General features: G+C 37.9%; 2 protein-coding genes across 2 annotated transcripts in view; one reads left to right on the top strand and one right to left on the bottom strand.

Moving 5' to 3' along the window:
- The window catches only part of LRRIQ4 (leucine rich repeats and IQ motif containing 4), a 7,452-nt gene extending 6,350 nt beyond the window's left edge, over window positions 1-1,102 (top strand). Inside the window, exon 6 of the mRNA XM_063306799.1 lies at window positions 947-1,102. Within this exon, the coding sequence (XP_063162869.1) occupies window positions 947-1,102 (156 nt within the window). The remainder of the gene's footprint in view (window positions 1-946) is intronic.
- On the bottom strand, window positions 809-26,089 carry LRRC31 (leucine rich repeat containing 31). The gene is made up of 10 exons (XM_063306798.1): window positions 25,998-26,089; window positions 18,618-18,721; window positions 15,348-15,467; window positions 13,829-13,996; window positions 11,261-11,428; window positions 9,820-9,987; window positions 8,672-8,839; window positions 7,591-7,758; window positions 4,635-4,802; window positions 809-1,754 (listed from the first exon to the last, which is right to left on the bottom strand). Exons 1-10 carry the CDS (start codon window positions 26,087-26,089, stop codon window positions 1,456-1,458), a joined length of 1,623 nt encoding a protein of 540 aa, XP_063162868.1. The 3' UTR covers window positions 809-1,455.
- Window positions 26,090-26,208: the final 119 nt, after the last annotated feature.

The raw sequence follows: 26,208 nt of genomic DNA, 5'->3' as shown, positions 1-26,208 counted from the left end.
GGTTCCATGAGAGGTCACTAGGGGTTCCCTGGGAGATCATGATTTATTAAAAAAATTATTTCAAATTCGGGCAACTTCACATTAAAGAGGTAACTTTCATGCTTTATTTTTAGTTTAAGAACACTGTTAATGCATAGATCCAGGCCTACACATGAAACAAATGTAATAATTTTGTAACTTGTGGCCTATATTTGAACCTGAATGTGAAGGGGTTCCCTGAGGCCTAAAAAATATTTCAAGGGTTCCTCCGGGGTCAAAAGGTTGAGAAAGGCTGCTCTAGGGCTTGGGGTTGGCAATTTTCTACTGGAAAAACTTTATGGCTGAAATTTCTTGCTATTTGTAAGAAAAGACACTTTTAAGATGTTTGGTAATAAGTGATACCTTCAAGCTATTTCTTTAAAGCAAGAATCCAGGAAGCAAATACACTTGTTGAAAAGTATGATTAAACCAACACAACATCCTTCAAAAGTATGATTAACATAAAAAGTATAATCTGACTAGTGTGGGAATAGGGGCAATAATTGTCTGGTGAAAAAAAGGCATATTGTACATGTTTAAAAGAACCTTTGTTATCATAAAATATTTAATAAAGGAAACATGACTACAGATATAAGGGAGGGATACTGGAGTGATGTGGGGAAAAAAATAGAAGAATTGCATTTTCTGTAATAGTTCTATGTCTAAATCAGAGTTTCTCAACCTTGGCAACTTTAAGGTATGTGGACTTCAACTCCCAGAATTCCCCAGCCAGCATTGCTGGCTGGGGAATTCTGGGAGTTGAAGTCCACACACCTTAAAGTTGCCAAGGTTGAGAAACACTGGCCTAAATCAATGAACAAACCCATTTTTAGCAGAAGTTGCTCAGAATATATTGCTCCTCCAGCATGTGTAGGTGGAAAACAGCAGCTGTTAACTACATTTGGGATTTTCCCCCCCACTCCCACAGGTCCAGGCTTGGTGGCGTGGCCTAATGGTACGCAAAGGGTTTGGAGCCTATTCAGAGATCCTGAAAATGATAAAGAAGGTCAAGAAAGACAAAAAAGAGAAGAAGGGCAAGGAGAAAGAAAAAGACAAGGGCAAGGGCAAGGGCAAAAAGAAATAATGATTCCATTTCTTGGGACTGCATGGGGCCTTTGGAAAGCCTGCAAGGAAAAGAACAAGAGGAATAAACACAAATAAACGAGTATTATTTTTTAAAAATCCCTTATCTTTAGAATTAGTAAACATTTTTTACTGCTCAAAGAACATTTTATGTGGTCAGGATGAAAGGCCAAAGGAGAGGTTGAACTGGGTATCCACCGATAGATAGGTGGGGACTTGATATTAGATATAGTTCTCTGCCTCCCCTTGCCAACCTTTTGCTGTAGCATGTGAGGTAAATTTGGAGAAATCAAGCGTCAAGCCACCAACCAACCCTTAGAATGCTACTCCATATCAAAGTATGAAAGGGATGTTTCATTTCTTATTCCACCTGAAATCTTCAAGGAGCTTTTGCTGAGCTACAGAAAGAAGCCAACCATTTAGTTCCAGGTCCGTGAACAGAGGCAGCCGTGACAGGGCATCCAACAGCTTCCCAAGCCATTCCCCGCAGTCGCACCGTGACGAAGGCCGACGGCTAGTATCTAATTCAGAAAGCTGCCCCAGAGCAGCTACACTTCCGCAGAAGGTCTCCCATCCTTGGTCTGAGACACTGTTATTGTAGCTGAGGTCCAGGTTCTTTAGTTGAGCCAGATGCCCAGCCTGGATGATCAAAGCTGAAAGAAGCAACCAGAAAAGATGTAGGTAATGGGTTTTAAAACTTTTTTAAAAATTTAAAAGATGTGCTCTCAGGTCGTGAATGTTTTGTATCAGGAAGGAACAGGGATTGTGCTTTGGAGAAAGGAATTCCACAATGGAAAGCAGAGAGATTGGTGGCTCAACCTGTTTCCAACTGACATGAGTTTTACCTAAATTAGGAACCATGGGGTTCTAAAACAGTTCATCATGTTAGCCCTTCAAAATGAAAAGTATCAAAGCTTATAAATGCAGTTGTTTCAGAAAATACCTTCCATATAAAAATTCCCTTTGACCTAGATGGCATTTCTTGATAATAAAAGGTTAGAAAATTTGGTCCTGACTGCTTTACTCAAAGAAGACATGGGAAGTATCTGGAATATGGATGTTGAACATGAATACTTAATAGAGAATATTTTTCCTATTTAGCCCCCACCTTTTTAACTATTCCTGATACAGAACATAGTTAGTTAAAAACAATTCTAAAACCTTTACTAATAAGAGCTATCAACTGCAGCCTAAACTTAATGGCTACATCTCTACTCAGAACTAGGTTGATGTAATATAATCTTGTGCTCAGAGTTGGTAGATCTAAGTAGGTATGTGTACCTATAACATTCTGGGAGAAAATTTCATCCATAGACTATAGTCATGACATCAAGTTCTATTAAAAAGGAATTAATAGAAGTGGTATTCTTCATTAGGTTCTGGAGTCCCAGTATCTTCAATACAATTAGATTTAAGCTGTAAATTCAGTATTTTCCTACTCTGCCCAGACAAGCTGGTTAGGGCTGCAACTGGGCGGGCGGGCAAACAGGGCATGTGCCCCAGGCGCCGCGCTGGGGGGTGCCAAAATGAGCACTGGTGGGGACACCAAAATGGGTGTGGAATCCATGTTTGCCCCGGGTGACAAAGACTGTAGTTGCAGGCCTGAAGCTGGTTATCTAACAAAGCCCAGTGCACAATCCTGCCCTTGTATATGCATGCAAAAATCTGATTCCTGCCAGACACAGTCTAGACCTTTGGTGCTGCTCTGCCTGGGTAAGCCAGCTTTTCCAGGAAGAGCAGGAAAAATATGACTTTTTGATTTAATTATTTGTGCAACAGTTAGAGGAACAGTTCTCCTAAGCTGGCCCAATCTGGCTATGTAATACTCCTGAATCTACATTATGATAGCCATAGTAATAGTAAACTGTGCATAGTTTAGGCTCAGCGTCTGTAATGAGCTGTGAGAATAACCTTGAGGAACAGGAGGAAGAGTTGCAACCAAGACAACAGTCAGATAAAAGAAATTTGAGCCCAATGCAGAAATGCAATATGAGTAAATACCTCAGACTTGACCCTCCCTAGTTCTTTTTAGGATACAGCCAGGGAGCGGGGAGACGCATTCAGACTTGCAACATTGATGTCAGCCCTTTGGGGTAGACTAGATCAGGAAACCAAAGTTATGAGTGCAAATACTACTTTTATTATAGGGTTACAGTAACAGAATCTTGCAAATCTGAATGTGCCTCCCCCTTCCCTGCCTTTATCCTAAAGAGAGCTAGGGAGGATCAAGTCTGAGACGTTTTCTCAAAACATTTCTGCCTTGGACTCAAATTTCTTTTATCTGACCATTGTCGTGGTTGTGTCTCTTCTTCCTGTTCTTCAAGCTTATTCTTACAGCCCATTACAATAAGAGGTTCCTCTGGGGAGCAACATTTCCAACTTATTTTCTGGTCAGTCAGCATTTTGTAACTGGACATGCACACTATGGAACATGGCAACTCATTTTGTGAGTTTATCAGTGATCTTCTTTCCACTTTCCATATGTGCCTACCAGTCTAAAACTTTTGAGGATTCCTGGTTTAACTCACCTGGACTTGTGTTTTCTTAAATCATTATTCCTTTGAGAAAGTAAACAGGGACAGGCAGAGTCCTGCTGCATTAGTGTAGTGGGTAGGATGTTGGACTGGAAAGATCTAGGTTAAATCCCTAGTCAACCATAATCCTTCTGAGATGATTTTGCAGATGACTATTTATTAAGCTAATCTATTTCACAGCATTTTTGTGAGGATAAAGTTGAGTGGGGAGAACCACCTACGAGCTCCCTGTTTATAAGAATAAAACAAATAAATAAGGGTCAATGTCTTCTAACTTTCTGTTGTCAGGGAACTTTTTCCAGTCCATGGTGTCACTGCTGAAGAACCTTAAGCATCTGTCATAGAACTCCTGTGTACCTCAAAGCTTTTGGATACAGAAGCTAAACATAATGAGGCTAGGTCTATTAAGTTTTCCATTGCTCCCAGTCAAATGAAAGTCAAATAAACACATTCAACCTGCCTGTAAAGGCTGCAATTGCTGGCAACATTTTGGAAAGGGTTTCTTTCCTATCAGGAAGAATGACTTGCTCTCTTGCTGTCAGTGGCTGGCATTTTTAGTTGACATTAGGTCCCTCTGATGACTAAAACTATTGACAGTTGGCTCAAAACATCAATCTCTGATGCCAGACCTGTCCACCATAATTTCTTTTTTAACTGAAGAACTTTTGCTAGGCTTCTAAGTAATTCCCACCTTCCTAAAATAAATCTAACCACAGAGAGATTTTCATGTTGCTTATTCTAATTGTACCCTTTTATTTTAATTTGACTCTTTAGCTGGCTACTGGGATTCTGGGAACCAGAGCAGAACACACTAGGTTGGGAAAGATTGTTGCTATGGGTTAGTCCACCATAAAAATGGAGCCATTTGACACTATACTCCTGGCCAAATTTCCCCTGATATCTAGGAGATATGTTATACCCAGTGAAAAAACCAACAGTGAAATGCAATTTTAAAAGAATTGGTATGGAGGGGTGGGGAGGATAAAATTCTGTACCTACCCAAATCAACCAGATCTCTATCCACCAAACTGCAGCTGCTCAATCTTAACACTTGGATCTTGGAATCAAGGTTTAATGCTTTCAGAATCAGCTTTAAGTTCCCACCAACACATTTATTCCAAGAAAGGTCTAGTAGCTTCAGTTCAGGAAGATGAGAGACAGCCTCAGCTGAAAAGATTAGCAACAACCCTTTGTACATCCTGAAAGAAAGGTGGCCCTATGCATACACATTAGACCTCTTCTAAATATATCAAAGTGATTTCCCAACATTTTGTTCCTCCTGAACATTCTCTCAATCTTCGTTGCTACCAAGGAACAAAACCCCATATTGGGTTAAGGAAATTGGAGATTTGATTCTCAGTAGCATGAGATTGTTAGGGAAAGGAACCTGTATTGTTTCTATTATTTTTTCAACCATTCAATTATTGTGCGACACTCAGGCTATAATATCTTGCCCACTCCTATTGACGCAGGTCATCCTGAAAAGAATCATACAGCATAGAGACAGAGGTTGAACAGCTGCATCGTCCAAGTTCATGATCCGTGGGATTTTTTTCTGAGCCACAGCAAGCATAAAAGAAAAATGCTTTGCCAGGGAGAAAAATATCCCAATTTGTGCATACACAACGATGCCATTTTCAGTGGCCTCCACATGGTGGTTGCTTTAAGAAACAACTTAAAGGTTTTGTGCACATGAGGTAATTACATCATAGATTCACCTTACAATTGTGCATAAACCCCTTTTTATTTACTTACTTTACTTATATTTCAAATCTGCTCAAACAGAAAAGAACCATTGTGGTTAAGATAATATGGGTTTATTTTTGGCAGAATGCAGATCTGGAAGGCTTTCAAATAAAACTATGAATGCAGCCTGCTTTGTTAAGAGACTATTATATGGAACCAAGAGAGAGAGAAAATTCGAGAGCATCTTTTCACAAGGCAGCGTACTTTTATTTAGAAATGTTCTGCAATTAAATAAAGAATTCATATTTGTTTTATAGAGCTAAACAGGTGTTTCTTTTTTTTAAAAAAAAAGAGACTGCAATGTACAGTAAAAAAGAAAAAAGAAATTAAACCCTGATCTTTTAAAGCAAATAGACCACATTTTGACAAAACAAATTGAGACAATCATGGGGCAATCATTGGGTAATTCAAATGATCCTCACTAGGGTACCAATTCAGACTGGACAGATGGAAAGGTAGAAGAAGATAGAAAGATGACTTCTGGGGAAGAAGTGGCGGACTGAAGACAGCTTTGCGAAAACCGAAGCTGATGATTGCAGCAGAATGAAGAGCCAGTGAGTAGACCAGCTCTTCAATACTTACTCTCCAGACAAGAAGAGGACTTGAGATTGCCCACAAGTGCTCCAGACAGTTGCTCCTCATGAGGAGAGCACAAGATAGCAGTCTCCAGCAGTTTAGAACTCTGGGACATGAGGGAGTAGCCATTTTGCTCAAACCGCTGCCAGCGCCTTTGAAAGGATACTAAGTTTGCATACTTCCTTTTCTAATCACTTTCAGAAATTGCTTGTTAACTGCTTTCCAGCTATTAGGAACCCTTGGACTGACATGTTTTACAGCACTGGGTGAGTTTCCTTCAATCCTTAGCAAAAGAAGTTTTAACTACCAGTTTAAGAACTTGAAAAAATATTTTTTTTTACAGCGCAAGGGTGATTAAAACATTGATTTTAGAAAGTTACAAATGGTTTAATGGTCCAGATAAATTTGAAATAAGATTTTGGAGTTAATTATAAATTATTATAATTTAATTTAATTTAATTATTTATTTATTTAATATAATTTAATTAGACATTATAAATTATAAAGATTTTGGAGTTAATTATAAATTATAAATATATATATTAATTATAATATATAATTATAATTATAAAGAATTATAAAGAATCACTTGCTGAGATGGGCGGCTATAGAAATTGAATAAATAAATAAATGAATCGTTCCCATGGGAAAATGCTTTTGTTTTGAATTTTAAAAAAAGACAAGACTTTAAAAATTGGACACTAGCAGGGACTAGAAGGAACTAAAGATTACAATTAAAGTAGAAGAAACTTAAACTTGACCTACAAATACAGAATGAAGCAAAATATTTTAACAATGGACATACTGAAGGATATTTTTGAACAATGGACTCAGAAGTTAATTTTGAGAGTGTCTGCCTCTATAGATAGATTGTGTCTAAAAGATGTTATGGAAGCGGAACAAGTTCTACCTGACAAGACTGAGACTGATCTGAAAGTGGATTTCAGATCAAGAATGACCTGAAAAAATATGTCACACTGGACATACAAAAGAAACCAGCTGATGTCTTAATAATTAAAGGATATACAAACAACAAATCAAGAGAGTGACCTGGATAATTTGCCTATACTGGATTTACAGAAGAGGCTTGTTAAAGTTTTCAAGTATTGTGTGAAATGGGATAAAGAAAAAATGAAAAGAAACCAAGTTCTATGACATTATTTGAAGGGACTAAAGATCAAGATCGTTAGAAGTAAAAGGAAGGAATATAAAGTAGATTTATTTGATCAACGTTAAAATAGATATGTAGTTATCTCTGGTAACCGTTAACGGACTTCTGCTGACATGATGATGCATTATGAAGTTTTGTGGATTTGTTTATAGATAAGAGATGGGATAGATCTTTTGTTGTATTTTAAGAGAAGATGATAAGTTACTAAAATTGTTTACACTTGTTGTGAGGAAGGGGGAAGTCACTTCTTTATATATTTCTTTTCTTTTCCTTTCCTATATTTTTTCTTTCATTTCTATTATTTCTATTTCTATTATTTCTATTATTTTCTTTTTTCTTTTAGTTTTTCAGTTTGTATTAGTTTGTATTGTAGTAATTATAATTCTTAATAAAATTACTATTAAACAAAAGAAGAAGAGAGAAACATGAGTAGTCAAAGACAGGATTTTAGTGCATTCTTACCTAGAGATACAAATGAATCATGTTGCAAGGCACAATTGTTGAGGAGCACAGATGTCAGTTTTGGTAAAAATCGGAGTCTGCTAAGAAGATGATAGGTAGATATCCCTACACTTGTATTTGAGGATAAATTCAGCTCCTGAAGATTTGACAAAAGAGGTATTATCTGGGCTGGAAAAAAAAAGATAACACAGAGACATTAAAATCGAAATGGATTGATTTTGAATCCATTAATAAAAAAGCAGCTCTGTATATGGGTCTATGGGTCTTTCTTCCACTCTTTGCTTCCCTCACTGCCTAAATACAACATTTTTAAATTATTTGAAAATAGAATTATAGAAACAGCATAAAAGATTGTAAGAAATGGAACCATATCAATCTTCTCAATTTTAGAAGATAATGCAACTTGGTCACCATAGCCAATACTTTAAGAAAGCTGAAGAAGAGTGTCTTGTTGGCAGATTGCTAGGAAAGCCTTTAACCCAGGAGAGATCAGAAAAGTCACACACCAGGCATTTCTATAAAAATAATTTTATTTACAGAAAGCAAAACATATTTAAAAGCTTCTGCATTGTTTCAGGCTCTCAGTGAGAGCAGCTCTACTCTCTACATGCCTGCACAGAAGGGAAACAGAAACTAAAACAAGACCAGGCAAGTTGTTCCCCCCAGGTGCAAAAATTAACATTCGAAAAGGGGACAGTTGAATTCAACCTCTTCACCAGGCCAAAATGATTAGTTACCATAGTAACCTTAATCTGTAGTAGAAAACATTAACATGTCTTATATTGAAGTAATGATCGCATTGTGTTAAAACACCTTTGACAACAGATTAAAGATGATTTAATCTACTAGGCTGGGATATGTATCTCATTTAGCTGAACAGACAAATCTATTTCTCTGCTGTAATTTTCAATAATGACACTGCTCTCTGCTTCTTGTGTACTGAGATATAAATTGCTTGAGTTGATTTGTAAAAAACTTGGGGGAATTGATGATTCAGGTTTTGAATGGGCAGTCAAGCACCGCTTCTCCCAGCTAAATGATTTTTACAATTCATTATAAGGCATTTCCACATATTTCTTACATAAAACCACCATGTCCTCTTCTGTAATACAGCACTGGTGAAGATTCAGGATTTCAAGGTTACTTAAACTGGCCAAATGACCAGCCAAACACTGGAAAACTCCTCCAATCCGTTTATTGCATGATACATCTAAAGTTCTCAATTCCGATAAATATTGGAAAGAGGAATCTGAAATAGGTAAGCTTCTATTAATTATATAATTTCTAACCATTTTATGCCAAAGAGGTATTTGTTTGTGCAATAGATAAACCATATTGCATCCATATGGGTGGAATTCAAGGATATCACAATATTACAAAAAGATTAATAGTATATAATAACAGTAAATTTACAAAGCCAGAAGGATAAAAGCATTTTAACTGATAAACTATTGTTAGTCCTCTTCAGTATCTTCTCACATTATTTTTCCTTTGTCAGAAATGTTGGCTGAAACAAAACCTAACACATTTTGATTAATTCAGAATTAAGATTTGAATTTATGAATTCCTTAAGTTATTAGATTTTAGTTTCAATATTTTTTCTACAAAAGTTCTGACTAGTGGAGGTTAAGCAATTTTATTTATTTATTTATTCATCCAATTTGTCCCCACCCATCTCCTCCCATCGGGGGACTCCCAGAATTTTAAAATATTCTTAAGCAAAAACATCTAAGTTAATTTTGATGTTTATAATTTGCATTTATTTCAAGATTCCTTATTCTGGATGTTAACAAAGTTTAAATAACTTCAAACAACCTGGTTTAAAAATGCTGAATTTATCAAGGTGATGCTAAATGGTGATCAGTATCTTAGATAGACAACATCATTTAAAAAAAATATTAAAAGTGAAATTTGAAAATGTCTAAAATGCAAAATTAAATTGAATTTCTGAACAATTCAGCTTTAATTATAATGTTAATGGAGCAATCTTATATTCTAGCATGATGGGCTAGATCCTACCTTTGTTGGTCCTCCTTCAAATGGAGTGAGAATATGTGGGCTTAAGACAAAATGTGATTTTAATTTTGAGCCTAGGCTTTTTGTGCTTTGACCACACCTACCTTCATCACCTCCCCCAACATGTAGTTTTCAATCCCCCACCCACAAAAAGATCTGACACAAATTTACTCATGAAAAAAACCTCAGCTCCCAATCAACGCCTGTATTTACCTAAGGACTGGAAGCCATCTTGTTCTAATCCACACATGTTCAGATTTAATACTTGCAGGCCTGAGACAAACTGCAATTCTTGAGCAATATTTTTGAGGCTATATCCCAACTTTCTGTTGATTGACAAGTCCAGAATTTTGAGGCTGTAGATCCTACTTAGAAGCTGAGCTGAAAACAAGACAGATCCAGAGTAGTTAAGAACACTGGAGGACAGAATAGCAGAGAGTTGTAAAGTATTTTTAAAAAATAGTTGAATGCTTAGGAAATCAGCCAAAATATTTTTGCACTATGATAACTAAAGGAATATCACACAGACATTTTAAAATCAAGTTTCTGAAGAGCCTTGTAACGGGTTCCAAGTGTCTGAGATAGCTACAACTACAAGATTGGAAAAAGATTGCTCTCTTGACCATTTGTGACCAAATCTTGAGATTTGGGCTAGACAATCATTAGGTTGTGCAGTGCCCAACTTCCAATCTCTTTTGAGTACATCCTCAAAATTCAGCAACAAAACACCATATATCAGTAACACAATTTCTCACGCATTTATATCAACAAATGAAGGAAACAAAATGTCTTAAGCCTTTAACAGGCTTAGTTATGGTTATTCCAACCTTAACCCCTTTTTGTAGAATAACCAATGGCCGCTCCTTTTAGGAAATGATAATTTACCCACAGTATTATCTCCAGTGGCTTGGGAAAGTTCTGTGCCATATAGATATATAGATATGGATATGGATATTGTAAATCATAGTCTGTTCATGTTTCTCTCCCTGATCTTGCCTGCTTGTGCTTTACTTTTGCCAATTAACTGTTTTTTTTAAGTCTGCTGAAGTTTAATAAATAAATATTAAGCTAGCCAAGCGAAGTGCTTTGTATGCCTGCTCTGATTTGGTTATAGAGATATAGTGGGATGTCCTGGACGTCTCCTGTGTGCAGTCTAAACTCTTTTGACTCCAGGATAAAAAAGGACATAAGCCTGGTCTATTCCTTGTCTTCCCATCCCTGCCTAACTCTGACTGCATGCACAGCAATGCAGGCAAGAGAAGCAGGGATGATATTCTCTATACTGTAAGGAAACTGTGATAGGCTGTGAAAAGAACCTTGGGAGACAGGAGGAAGAGCTGCAACCTAGACAGTGGTCTGATAAGAGAAATCTGAGTCCAAAGGAGGAGTGGGGGTGGAGTAAGCATCTCAGAAGGGTCCCTCCCTAGTTCTTTGGCAGGGAAGGAGGAAGCGCTTTCAGACTTGCAAGATTCTCTTACTGTAACCCTACAAGAAAGGTAGTCTTAGTACTCATGGTTTTGGCTCCTTGTCTGGACTGCCTCGAAGGGCTGGAAAATCATGGGTCCATTCAATCAGACCTTTAGTTTGAAGACTAAGCTAAATAATACAGTGAACACTGCAAAGATGCTAACATCACTCTGCCACAATATCTTACCCAGTGATTTTCCATCTTCAGGAGTAAGACCACAATCGGTTACTTTTAATATCTGGAGCTTAGAGCCTTTGAGGACTTTTGAGGTTAGAAGAGAAAGGCTTCCACCAATGCCAGGATTCCATGACACATCCAGTATTTCAAGGTGAGGAATTCCTTCAAGTGCTTCTCCTGCAAAAAAAGCATTTGGAATTAATGGTACTGTTTCAGATATTGATTTGAATATGTGAGAAGTATCACATGTGGGCAAAACTATTCAAGATTTCAGTCATTGCTAGGGATGCGTGAATTTGTAGATTCGGTTTCCCTCAATCGTTTTGTCCTTTATTTCCATAGTAGCTTGAGAATTTATTTGAACTAATTTGTACTAATATGTGTATTTTTTGCGTATTTCTTCAAATATGCACACTGCAAACTGTTTTACTTAATAAAATGCAAATTTTAATCCTATTTTCCTGAATATAAGCATTTCTGTGCATCATATTCTGTCAAGGTAATGCATGCTATACGCCAGCAAATTTGATGCTGTCAAGGTAATGCATGCTATATGCCAGCAAATTTGGAAAACACAAGAATGGCCATCAGACTGGAAAAAATCAACTTATATCCCCATACCAAAAAAGGGAAACACTAAAGAATGTTCAAACTATCGAACAGTGGCACTCATTTCACATGCCAGTAAGGTAATGCTCAAGATCCTGCAAGGTAGACTTCAGCAGTTCATGGAGCGAGAATTGCCAGACGTACAAGCTGGGTTTAGAAAAGGCAGAGGAACTAGAGACCAAATTGCCAATATCCGCTGGATAATGGAAAAAGCCAGGGAGTTTCAGAAAAACATCTATTTCTGTTTTATTGACTATTCTAAAGCCTTTGACTGTGTGGACCATAACAAATTGTGGCAAGTTCTTAGCGGTATGGGGATACCAAGTCATCTTGTATGCCTCCTGAAGAATCTGTATAACGACCAAGTAGCAACAGTAAGAACAGACCACGGAACAACAGACTGGTTTAAGATTGGGAAAGGAGTACGGCAGGGCTGTATACTCTCACCCTACCTATTCAACTTGTATGCAGAACACATCATGCGACAAGCTGGCCTTGAGGAATCCAAGGCTGGAGTTAAAATCTCTGGAAGAAACATTAACAATCTCAGATATGCAGATGATACCACTTTGATGGCTGAAAGTGAAGAGGAACTGAGGAGCCTTATGATGAAGGTGAAAGAAGAAAGTGCAAAAGCTGGTTTGCAGCTAAACCTCAACAAAACCAAGATTATGGCAACCAGCTTGATTGATAACTGGCAAATAGAGGGAGAAAATGTAGAAGCAGTGAAAGACTTTGTATTCCTAGGTGCAAAGATTACTGCAGATGCTGACTGCAGTCAGGAAATCAGAAGACGCTTAATCCTTGGAAGAAGAGCAATGACAAATCTCGATAAAATAGTTAAGAGCAGAGACATCACACTGACAACAAAGGCCCGCATAGTTAAAGCAATGGTGTTCCCTGTAGTAACATATGGCTGCGAGAGCTGGACCATAAGGAAGGCTGAGCGAAGGAAGATCGATGCTTTTGAACTGTGGTGTTGGAGGAAAATTCTGAGAGTGCCTTGGACTGCAAGAAGATCCAACCAGTCCATCCTCCAGGAAATAAAGCCAGACTGCTCACTTGAGGGAATGATATTAAAGGCAAAACTGAAATACTTTGGCCACATAATGAGAAGACAGGACACCCTGGAGAAGATGCTGATGCTAGGGAGAGTGGAAGGCAAAAGGAAGAGGGGCCGACCAAGGGCAAGATGGATGGATGATATTCTAGAGGTGACGGACTCGTCCCTGGGGGAGCTGGGGGTGTTGACGACCGACAGGAAGCTCTGGCGTGGGCTGGTCCATGAAGTCACGAAGAGTCGGAAGCGACTAAACGAATAAACAACAAAACGTGCATCATATTCAGGAACATATGCATTTTTGTCTTTTTTTTTTACATAGGTTCCATTGTAAAATGTAGTACTTTATATTATACTGTAGTGGTGATATAGTGGGAAAGTGCATTTCAATATTGAGACAACAATCTTAATTTTGAAGAATACTTGAGTTTCTTTTTTTGCATATTGTCTCAAAAATGCAAAACTAGGTAAGATTGCAAAACTAGGTAAGATCAAACATGGACAAAGTAAATTTATCTGCCATTGGTAATCACAGCTGCAACTTTTAGTGGTTGTTTTCTACTATGCAGGGAAAACAGACCCTATCTGGGGAAAACAGATGATGTAAGTGATGGAACTTCTGCCTAGAAGGCAAGCCTTGCCCTTCCCCACAGGGCCTGACCATCCCAATAGTATCTGGCTCATGGAGATACAGGAGAAGCTGAATTTAGTCTTCAGATCAGATTCAGTTTCTTCCCCTGCTTTAGCACCAGGAAGGGGCCAAGTATATGCCAGAGACAATTCAAGGAATCAGCAGGGCTAGATTTCCCAATTTCAGTTAGAGGTATGTCTTTGGTAGAATCCATCAGCCTCTTTCATAACATAGTCAACTGGGATGACTTTTTGGATGAAGTTCTACCAGGTAGTACCTAAACATGCAACATCCTTGGTTGTGAGTCCGCAGCTGTTCAGCTGGAGGACTTTCAGCTCTTGCAGATGTTTGAACTGAAGGGCCAGAGGTTCTAGGGCTCCTCCTATGAAATCATTCCAGGAAAGATCAATCTCCTCCAAGTCTGGCAGCAGTGATACCACAGCAGCTAAAAGAAAAGCCAAGCAACAGAGAAAGATTGCTGACATGGCAAGACTAGAACATGAATGCATGTTTTCTGTTAACTCCTACATCCAAGTTGTATTATTTTAAGGCTAACACTAAGCTGCACCAGTGCAATCTATGTTTCTTGTACTGTATATACTTGGCAGGCAGCAGTAGAAATGGAGGCATGAAGATAAAAGTGTGGCCGTGAAATAATGGCTGTGTTCACACTAAACTCAACCAACCACATCTTTGTGTATTCTGCAAACCCAGATCATGTAGTTAACTTATGATTAAGCTTGTAGTGCAGATCCAGAAAATTGGGTTGAGAGAGCTGTGTCACAGTTAACCAGGGTGAAGCAAGTTGTGTGAACAGCCCTTGGCTATACTTTCACACAATGTTAAGCCATGGTGTAGCACTAAGAAAACAAATCTGTTGAAGTCTTGGGCAGATATGCTTTCTTGCCTTTTTCTCCTCTCATACAGCCCCAAGGAGATGGAAAGCTTTACAGTGCATTTCTATTTAATAGCTGTTTAGTGCTACAAACTGCAGATAGCCTTAACTATAGCTTGCTCATACAAGCCTGCTTTGTAAATGGTAGATTAAAGATTTATTTTAATAAATTATTAAAAAGTAAATAATAGTTACAAATTACTTATTATTAGACAATAATAATAAATAATAAGTAGATCATCTTGCTTCTGATTTACTCCTCTCAACAGCATTAAAAAAGAAGCAGAGAGGGAGAAGTGTGCAAACCTAGGCTTATATAACTTCATTCCCATAATGGTAAACTACTGTTTATTGTTCTGTGGAAATGCAGCAGTTGAATGAACGGCAATTCCATAACAAGTCTGTTGCAGCAAAACAAATATGGTCTTGCAACACCTTGAACACAAGCAGATATTTTGTGGAATAAATTTATGTGAATGAAATTGATTAAATGCATTCCCAGTTTGTGGAAGTGAGGGAATGAAAAATGCAGAACAAAAGTCCATACAATGCAGGAGATACAGCCAGCTCACTGAAGAATTCTGGGAGTTGAAGTCCACACATCTTAAAGTTGCTGAGGTTGAGAAACATTGCTCTAAATTATATTAAACAAAAGATTTTTTAGGAAAGGGCTTGAAATAAGAAGGGGAATTGACTGGAGGGCTGAAGAGAATTCCACAATAAGAACAGCAGAATGAGATAAAGTGTGGGTGGGTGTCCCAAATTTTACAAATGCAAATATTTATTTACAAAGTTGATTCTTGAAGGGCCGCTTATAAGAAAAATTAGAAAACTATAATTGATGTGTGTGTATAGGGGGAAGAAGTACACTGAATTTCAATATCACAGAAAGTATACTCACTCAGCTCCATTATATCCACTGCATTCAGTGCACAATTGTTTAAGTCCAAATTCTTGTCAGAGGGCCATCTGCCCATTTTTTTCCAGAACTGCTGAACTCTCCAATGACATGACATTGTATCTGCTTGAGAAGCAGAAGATAGCAAGTTATCTGGCGAACAAAAAAACTGGGAATGTACCATTTCAGCATCTACCAACAAAGCCAAGCCAGGCAGTATGAACCAACTGACCCTCTTTGTGAGGCCTCTAATTGACCTAGTTTTGGAAATACAAAGATATTCTTGGTGAAAATGATCTGACTTTGCCAACTATGAATATTGAAGGCATCGGGCTAGGTACTGGGAGATCATGAGTTCTAGTCCTGCTTTGGGCACAGAGGCCAGGTGGGTGACTCTGAGCCACCCACTCTCTCTAGGTAGCCCTAGGTAGAAGAAGGCAATGGGAAACCACTTCTGAAAATATTGCCAAGTACACTGCAGGAACTTGTCCAGGGAGTCGCCAGGAATCAAGACTGATGTAAAGGCATAAAATTAGTTACCTTCGGTAACATACAATTAGACAAATTTGTTGAGTGTAAATGTTGACACAGTTCTGCCTTAACCTGTTATGACTCTTTTTTTATGCCTTTGGAAAGATGTGTTTTTGCCTCATCAAAGTATATTTGGTCAGGTTACTTTTGCATGCAATATGTGAATTATTACAAAACCCATATTTTACTCCTTGAAACAGAAGCTTAAATGTTGGGTTGTGGGAGTTTTCTGAGCTTGTTTTCTATTTGCAGATTGTTCATTATCCAGGACTCAGTGCTATGAACTTGGAGTATTTATGTTTCTTTTGTTAGTTATGGAATATACAGTTGCTTGTCTTACAGTTGACTGGACTAAGCTATTGGGTATTATTTGGTCCTTGTCTGCTTATGTGACACCATCTCTTGCTTATCTGGGTGTTGGTTAATAGTTGTGTGATAAAGAGGGAATCTGTTGTGATCTGCTTTGTTCTCATCTTTGTTTGGCCTCTGGCTATTTCTTGTCAATGGTCCATAGCTCTCCCAGATAAGCAAGAGATGGCACCACATGAGCATAACAAGAACCAGATAGCAACACTCACAGTACATCATGGCCATCGATCATTAGGTTGACTTCTCTGAATATCATGCTCTTTTCTAAAATGCAATTTGCACATATATCGTTTGAGATCTAAATGGTTTCTGGTAAGATTATCATCAGTTTGAAGTTGTTCTTCTCAGTCTACTAAAACTGAACTAAATGCTCTTTTGGTGCACTAAGAAAGATTTTCTAGTATATTCAGTGGGACTTAATTCCAACTCCAAGGAATTGTACACTTCAGTTGAGTGATAGTATGACTAAAGGCTGTATGTGTGAACTTTGTAGTAGCTGGCAATTTGAATTTATAGTTCTTACATCCAAGCATAGTAATATATCTGAGTTACAGCTGAGTTCATTTGAGCTGGAACAATTAGATATGTTCATTCTTACTGATGCAAATGTCTTTTCAGTCAACTAATCTTCAGAGCAGACAAACCAAGGAGCTTAGCCCAATAGCAATCACCAGAGAATTCTTTTCAGAATCAACACAAACATTTTTAGGTGAAAGTTATAGAGATATACTGTACCTCTCATTTCATAAAATAGATCTTCTGTTCTTACAAGACAAACTCTCATATGCTGCTATTATAGGGTTCCAGTAAAAGCTGGAAGTAACTGGCCAGTGTCTATAACCTACATTCATAAAAGTTTGTATCAGCAATATTTTTTTTAAAATGAGGCTAAAGATGATTGTACAAACATGCATATATGAGACAATTCATCTGCAGTAGGGGAAGAGGAAAATATTCAGTTTCCTGGTATGTATGTGAGGAAGATGCATTCAAATTCTAGAATGGACTGATGGGTGAAGTATTTACTGTGAGCATCCTTTTAAATTATATTTCTTGTTACCTTCAAAAAACTATTTCTGGAAGCATATACTTCTGGTAGATGATACAATCCCTTTGCTGAAATGATACAAATTTGGGTCTGGATTGGAAACCCCATGGAAATTCCTTCTGTGGTACCTTTGAATTCCATGATGGTAGAAGACCAGAATTTAACAGTGTCAAAGTACCTACTATAGGAACAGTTTGGGGGCATACTTTGAATCTTTGCACACTTTGTTCTCATTTTAGCTCCATTTTTTTTTCTGCTTTATCACTGGTTTGGCAAGTCAAGTGGGGATGTCTGAAAGATGCCATCTTCATCATTTTCTGTGACTGACTATTTTGGTTGGTTCCAAAAAGAGAGGCAGTTTTTGAAGAATTGAGGAGTGTAAAAGATGGCAGTAGACAAGTGCCAAGAGTGGTGATATATATGCTATATACAGTAATGTCTGGCTTAAAATATGGATCCTTAAGTTACTGCCACAGCTAAAACTCTTAAGTACTGTTCTAAGCTTTGGGCTTGAGCAAAATGTCCCTACAGGAACCCATTGGAATTCTTGACTCTTGATTATTTTTGTGAACTCTCTACCCTAACCCTAAAACACACCTCTTAAGACTTAAGAAATGCAGTTGGGTGCCAGGCCCATACTCGTGATGTCTTTAGTGGGAACTAGAATAAAGACATAACTGAGGGGTCAAGATGGCTCATCTCTTACTTGCCACCATGCAAACATGGGTATCTATGGGGCAGAAGAAGTATACACAGTGATGCATCCTGCAAATGCTGCATCTTATGGTATAGTTGTATGAAGATGTCATTGCACACATCATCATTTGGCATCATCACAGTTTGCTCTGGATGCCCCTGAATGCAAACTACCAAGTGAGATCTATATATGTGACATGGTTAGTCTATGCTTGAACAGAATTTGAAAAGGAGGCAGCAAATAAATTTTGTTCTGTGTAGTAAGTTGAATGGCCGGAAGAGTTCCAGTGGAAATCTGAGCAGAATAAGAATCTGTTAAACATTAATGAGAACATTTTATGCTCAGCCTGTGTGTGTGTGTCTGTGTGTGTGTACTTTATTGGACAAAACAAAGCTATCATAGAGCTCTTCTAACTCTAACTCTAGATATGATAGCTCTAGCCCAGAAACACTAATGGCTTTCTGTGATCTCTTAGAGTGAACATGGTGCAGTCACTGGAACTTGCAATCATCTCTCATCAGAAACAAGGTTCATATACATAAAAATACATTAAAAACAAGCAATATTTTAAAAGTTTTTTAAAAGGTTGAACAACTTTACATAATACATTCTAAATCAAGCAACTTACCTTTGTCATCCACTGTAAAATTGTTTTCTGGCTTGTGAAACAAATCAGCCCTGGCAATGAGATTTTCAACATGTGCTCTTGATCCTTCTAACTGCTTCAATCTGCTTCAGTTCTTCTTGGACAATTTCTGCTGTGGACATAACTTTTCCATGAAAAATGGGAAAATTTGGGAGAATGATGCCAAACTACTGCTATTCTAAAGATCTGGCATTGTTTAAAAACTCAGAGAAATGCTGCTTGCTGCTCCAAGGAGACTTTTTCTTGATTGGTTTTGTTTTGTTCACCCAACTTTTGCCAAAGGTTTAGTAAACAGTTTTGCTTGGATATTTCATTAAATATTCTACTGTCCCTCCCTCCCTCCCTCCCTCCCTCCCTCCCTCCCTCCCTCCCTCCCTTCCTTCCCACAGTTCCAAAATTAAAAAGGAAGTAATTTTGTAGACTTTGATACCACAGCCTCCTACATGTGGCAGTTTGCTGGCGTTACATTTGTTTTCCAAAGGTTGAGTCAATTTATAGCTCAAATTACACTACTTCAAGAACAAGTTCAGTGTGTTCTCTAATCTTTCACTCCTTCTAGTTTTAAGGATAACTGATACACTCTGCGGAAATTGTGGAACCCAATAGCTAAAGAAATGTATTAACATCATGAGTAAAAAGAAGGGATCTCAGAAATAATTCCTGCTATTTATGTGGCACGTTTAATTTTTAAAGATCTTTGCAGTCTTCATTCTGCCTGCATTTACAACTATTCTATTAAGGAGATCACTGTTATTCCCATTTTAGGGATTTGAAAACAAAGCTAAGAAATTAGTGGCTTGTCCAAAAGTAAAGATAACCATGGCTAAATGGATTGATTGGTTATTTTATTTATTTTATTCAGTTTGGATGCCACCTGGTTCTAGCCAATTTATTCAATCCTAAACTGCAGCTTTGATTTTGTAAGCAAGAAGAAAATAATCCTAAAGTATTACTGGGCAGAGACTGAATATCAGATGAATAATTTAGGTCCACAGTATAATATTATTCAGCCATAAGACAGAACAGGAGCCAAAGAGCCACATACCAAATTACTGGAAAGTTTAATTCCAGAAAAATCAATCTGTTATGGTAGTAAGAAAAAGTTTATGCCATAATAAGTGTTAATATTTTCTGAAGAGTTTTTGTTGTTGTTGCCTCAGACATGGCTAACTCTGAAATATGTGAGTGTAGGAGTTAGCATTTTACAGCCTGCCAGAAAGACAGGGGATGTTGGGTAAATATTGCATTCTGCAAATATATCAAGGGTGTGAGTGCTAAATGCAAGAAAAGCATATCTCTAGAATTGTGTATTTGTATATTGACAGGTTGGATAAACACTGGTAAATGCTTTATTTGGTTCACAAATACCCAATATGGATTCAATCACTTGCCATCCATCAGAATCCCTGAGAGAACACTTTAGGGAATACAGGCATTAAAATATCAAGCATTCATATAGTTCACAAAATGCCCTGGCCTGGGCCTGCTGGAAGAGCCACGTTTTTAAAACTTTCCTAAATGCCAATAAGTTCAGGCCCAAATGGACCTTGTGGGGAGAAGTAGGTAGCAACAGAGAAGGCATCTCTCTGTGGTCCCATAAGATGGCACTATTTTGCTGATGAGACCTGGAGCATGACATCCCTGCCTGATCTTATAGGACAGGCAAAAACAACTGGGGACAGGTGGTCCCATAAATATCAGGCCCCAAGCCAGGAAGGGCCTTATAGGTGAAAACTGCCACCTTTAACTGCACCCAGAAACCAATTGATAACCAGTACAACTCATAAAGTAGAGGTGTCACATACATGTAACAACTTACACCTCTACATTCTGGACCAGCTAGTTTTTGACTGGTCTGTAAGGGCAGCCCCATGTTCAGCAAATTGCAGTGGTCCCAAGAGAAGGTGACTAAGACACAGAATGACTATGAGAAGTATCTGCTAATCCATAAAAAATAGCAATTGTGTACATACCAGCCATATTAAATATATTAGTCTCCATAGTATGCCAGAAAGAAGGGATTAAGTTAATAGAAGAGAGACCAACCTTTTTCGAGGACAATCTCTTTAGCTCCTTCCCACACATCTACAATTCAAAGATTAAAGTGGATGTTTGTACTTTGCCTCATCATGACTCTATAATCCTAAAGGAAAATATTCTAAGGAAATACCATTAGAGGATTAATGCCACAAGTTGATTTGACAAATTGAAATCCTATATTGCCTGCATTTAATCACGAAAATTATTCTGAGGATTTTATTTCCAATTTATTAATATTCTAGTCCATCCCAAGTGGTACATAATGATTCAGTTCTGGTATCTGTTTTATGCTACTCTGATTCTTCACTGTCATAAATTACAACTGAAAGCCAAATAACTTTATATATGATGTGATATGTATGCATCAAGGATATAGACTTGATTCACACACACCACAGTTACCATAGTGTTGTTTGCTTATGATTCAGTGTGACGTATAAAGAAGCCAATTAGCCAACTGTGAGTTAGGTAAGCATGATCAACAAAATCAAGGCTGGTTCAGCAGTTGAATCAGCCATAGTGTTCTATCAAGAAAGTGTCTTCTCTTCAAAGCAGACACTTTGGTCAGTCATATCATACAGAGTAAGTCGTTAGAAATCAATGGATTTAGAAATGATGACAATCATTCTGTGATTTAATTGAGTTCAGGTTAAAGTAAATGTTGACCTAATCCAACATCTCTATATTGTGTTGAACTCACATATAGAATTATTATCATCAATGCAAAACAAACAACAGAATGAAAAAGATTTTGTTGGCACACTTTGAGTTCTACTCTTCACTAAGAATACAAGTCCAGGATAAGTGGATGTAAGTAAGCTCTATGGAAAACCTATCAACAAGGACCATACATCACATCTAAGCCAAAGTAAGTATGGCTTAGTATGTTGGTCAAGGTGTTGAGCTAGGACTGGAGATATCCAGGTTCAAGTCCACCCTCAGCCAAGGAAATTCACTGGGAGGCTTTGGGCCAACCATTCTCTCTGCCAAACTACCATTCAGGGTTGTAGTTGTGAGAAAAAAATAGGAGGAAAGAATGTGATGTAGCCCCTTGATTTCCTGGAGGTAAAGGCAAGACATAAATCTACCCAACACATGACTACAATGGCTATTTTATTAGGTTTAAAGAATAAATGTCAATATTGTGGGTTTATACATAATGATAAGCTATAAGCTATGCTAGCATTGCTAATAACAAGGCAGCAGGAGACGATGGCATCCCAGCTGAACTGTTCAAAATCTTGCAAGATGATGCTGTCAAGGTAATGCATGCTATATGCCAGCAAATTTGGAAAACACAGGAATGGCCATCAGATTGGAAAAAATCAACTTATATCCCCATACCAAAAAAGGGAAACACTAAAGAATGTTCAAACTATTGAACAGTGACACTCATTTCACATGCCAGTAAGGTAATGCTCAAGATCCTGCAAGGTAGACTTCAGCAGTTCATGGAGCGAGAATTGCCAGACGTACAAGCTGGGTTTAGAAAAGGGAGAGGAGCTAGGGACCAAATTGCCAATATCCGCTGGATAGTGGGAAAAGCCAGGGAATTTCAGAAAAACATCTATTTCTGTTTTATTGACCATTCTAAAGCCTTTGACTGTGTGGACCATAACAAATTGTGGCAAGTTCTTAGCGGTATGGGGATACCAAGTCATTTTGTATGCCTCCTGAAGAATCTGTATAATGACCAAGTAGCAACAGTAAGAACAGACCACGGAACAACGGACTGGTTTAAGATTGGGAAAGGAGTACAGCAGGGCTGTATACTCTCACCCTACCTATTCAACTTGTATGCAGAACACATCATGCGACATGCTCGGCTTGAGGAATCCAAGGCTGGAGTTAAAATCGCTGGAGGAAACATTAACAATCTCAGATATGCAGATGATACCACTTTGATGGCTGAAAGCGAAGAGGAACTGAGGAGCCTTATGATGAGGGTGAAAGAAGAAAGTGCAAAAGCTGGTTTGCAGCTAAACCTCAAAAAAACCAAGATTATGGCAACCAGCTTAATTGATAACTGGCAAATAGAGGGAGAAAATGTAGAAGCAGTGAAAGGCTTTGTATTTCTAGGTGCGAAGATTACTGCAGATGCTGACTGCAGTCAGGAAATCAGAAGATGCTTAATCCTTGGGAGAAGAGCAATGACAAATCTCGATAAAATAGTTAAGAGCAGAGACATCACACTGACAACAAAGGCCCGCATAGTTAAAGCAATGATGTTCCCCATAGTAACATATGGCTGCGAGAGCTGGACCATAAGGAAGGCTGAGAGAAGGAAGATCGATGCTTTTGAACTGTGGTGTTGGAGGAAAATTCTGAGAGTGCCTTGGACTGCAAGAAGATCAAACCAGTCCATCCTCCAGGAAATAAAGCCAGACTGCTCACTTGAGGGAATATTAAAGGCAAAACTGAAATACTTTGGCCACATAATGAGAAGACAGGACACCCTGGAGAAGATGCTGATGCTAGGGAGAGTGGAGGGCAAAAGGAAGAGGGGCCGACCAAGGGCAAGATGGATGGATGATATTCTAGAGGTGACGGACTCATCCCTGGGGGAGCTGGGGGTGTTGACGACCGACAGGAAGCTCTGGCGTGGGCTGGTCCATGAAGTCACGAAGAGTCGGAAGCGACTAAACGAATAAACAACAACAAACTCAAAACTAAACTGCAATACAGCCATTATTTCAGCACTCTTTGTACAACTTGTTTTGCTTTGCTTTACTCAACAAATCCATTCAGCCTCTACCTTTGCTGGAGAGAAAAAACCTGACATATTTCCTGCAATGATGTCTTATTTTGTGCTTGTAGAGTTCTTCCTGAAGTGGAATGAAAAGAAGGGAACGTGACTGCAGCCACCATTAGTTTGGTTTGTGGCATTGCTAAAGCCCAACTACCAGCTGAAGGTCCAGGCTTCCACAACACACAAGAGCTGTTACATGTGGCCATACCTCTTCAAGCCAATGTTATTTCTTCCTTTCTACTGTTCCCCAGAACTAGCACATGAGGAAGTGGGGAAGAGAAAGCAAAAGCATGCTGGGAGACAGGTCCCAATAAAGTATATTTAGAGCTGCCATGAAGGCTATAAGCTGTCTAGTGCCAAGGTTGATGCCCATTGCTCTTCTGAGTGAATCCACCAGTGCTATTTACATTCTGCATTCATGTGGGGAAGCCTATTTAACCCTAAGGCAAGTGACAGAGCAGATGAACCAAGCAAAGCACGATTGTTCCACCCAGTTGGAATTTCTGCAACAATTAGTATTTTCTGTAAATGCATCAAGGGCCTTAAAGGCTATTAACAGCTTAACAGGTTAAATACCAAAATAGGTTTATCAGATCCATGGGATGTTTGACGTGTAATTACATTGTTTTGTTTGTGCTGGCTGAGGAGATGTTGTGAGAAAAGAGCTTCTGATGTCAGAATCAAGAGGACTTAAAGGTAGGGATAGCGAATAATCCAAATAAGCTGAGTTTGGGTTTATATCAAAGTCATTGTTCAGATGTTTTGACTTTGCCATGCTTTTTCAGTACTGCCAACCAGAGTGAATGCACAGACGCAGTCTATTCTATATACACTTGCCTTGTTTCAAAACAAAGGTACTGACAACTGCGGTAAGTATTTGCAATCAACCATAATTTATATGTGGGACAGCCATCTAATAACAATGTCAGTAATTTTAATATGGTCTCAGGAAGAAGTCTGTTTCACATCTGGGACCTTATAACAGAAAGGCATTTTAACCACACGAACCTCTGTTTGATATTTACTATCTTTGATATTATCTATCTATCTATCTATCTATCTATCTATCTATCTATCTATCTATCTATCTATCTATCTATCTATCTATCTATCTATCTGATATAGCTGTGCATCTCCTAGAAGGAACTCTGGTAGATGATGAACAGAATGACTATACTTTCAGGTATAGTTGTATTTGGTATTTTTCATGACGTAAACCAGCTTGATCAAATGTGAAAAGATGGGGAACGAAAATTTAACACAGGCAAAACACGTGTATAAATACTATATTTATGCTTGTAATTCAGCTATCCTAATTGTTTAATCTTTAACTTAATAACAAATGAAAGATTCTACACAATATATTTGGAAACAGGCTTTTTTAGAACTGAAAGTAAAATATTTACAGCCACTGTTGTCTGTTTTATACAAATTCATTTCTTCTAAACCTCTATCCCTTTTAGTAAGGTTTTGAATTCACCGCGAAGAAGGATAAACTTGTTTCACTGCTGTTGTTTTTCTGCTGATTTGAAAATATATATTTTATTCAGGTTTTAGTCAAGATGCTTAAGCCATCTTGCTGATAAGGGAAATTTTAATAATTAAAAATGCAAGTTTATTTTTATTTTATTTTATTGAAAACTGATTTGAGTACTACTGCTAATGGAAAGATAGGGTATAAATTAAATAAATGTCTACATGGTGATTTGTTCATTGTAGCAGGTGACCATTTTCCACCAGGCATTAAATCTTAATGTGTCTAATTTTCCTGGATTTTGTTCTAGCTGTAGTGGTTTGGAGTCACTTTTAAACACAGTAACTTCAGCATGTAATCAGAAGGCCAAGCAAATGCAGTTTGCAGATTTGTCTAAGATTTATAAAAAGTAGTTCATAAGATCAATATTTAGCTGAATAGTTCTAAATTAGAAGGTTATTAAAAATTAGGATATAGGATGGTTGTTTACTTAAATTTGCATCATGTATGGAACATCGGTAAAACTCATGGTGGTTTATCAAGAACAATTCTATGTAAATAACTGGCATTAAAAAGTTACATTTATAGAGTATATTACCTTTGAATTTTCAGAGATGCCTTTTCTTGCAGCACTCAAGGAACTTGAATTGCTAAGGGAATATTTATCAGTCTTTTGGCCTATTAAGGAGCAATATTCTTAAAATGTATGACTAACAGCCATCTTTCAAAATATTTTGACATCAGTTTTAACTGTGACTGATGTATGCCCTACTGCAGTGAATTTTCAGTTTTCTTTTGAGGATGGTAACTATAAATCTAAGGTACTCTGAACAAGCACAGAGATTCTGGCTGGAATCTTTTCTGCTTGCCCCATCTATAAAAAATTATTACAGGGTTGCAAAGATACAGGAAGTCATCCAAACACAAGGGCTTCAAATTCCTTTCAATTAAAAAAGTGAAATAAAAAGAGGATAAACGATGAGCTTTGCTTATTGTAGGAAAAGCATTGAGATAAGTGCCAGATGGGTCTATCTAGAGAAATAATTCTATAGAGAAGTTCCTGCAATACTGTAAAATTGTTCTTTCCTTGCCCACCAACTTAATCCTGATAAGATAATCTGTATCCTCCTGTTCTATGTTTAATGTAAGTGCATTTGCTCCAGCAATCTCACTTCCTAAATACAAGCCCATGGTCTGCCCTATTTCTAGTCCTGTACAACCTTTAGAAACCTCTTTTATGGAGAAAAACTATCAATCAATCCAGACTTTCAGCTTTGTCTGAGTGAGCAGCAATAGCTCTCTCATCTTCT

This window comes from Candoia aspera, chromosome 6, assembly GCF_035149785.1.
Source record: "Candoia aspera isolate rCanAsp1 chromosome 6, rCanAsp1.hap2, whole genome shotgun sequence".
NCBI lineage: Eukaryota > Metazoa > Chordata > Lepidosauria > Squamata > Boidae > Candoia > Candoia aspera.
This window is presented reverse-complemented; position numbering and strand designations above follow the sequence as displayed.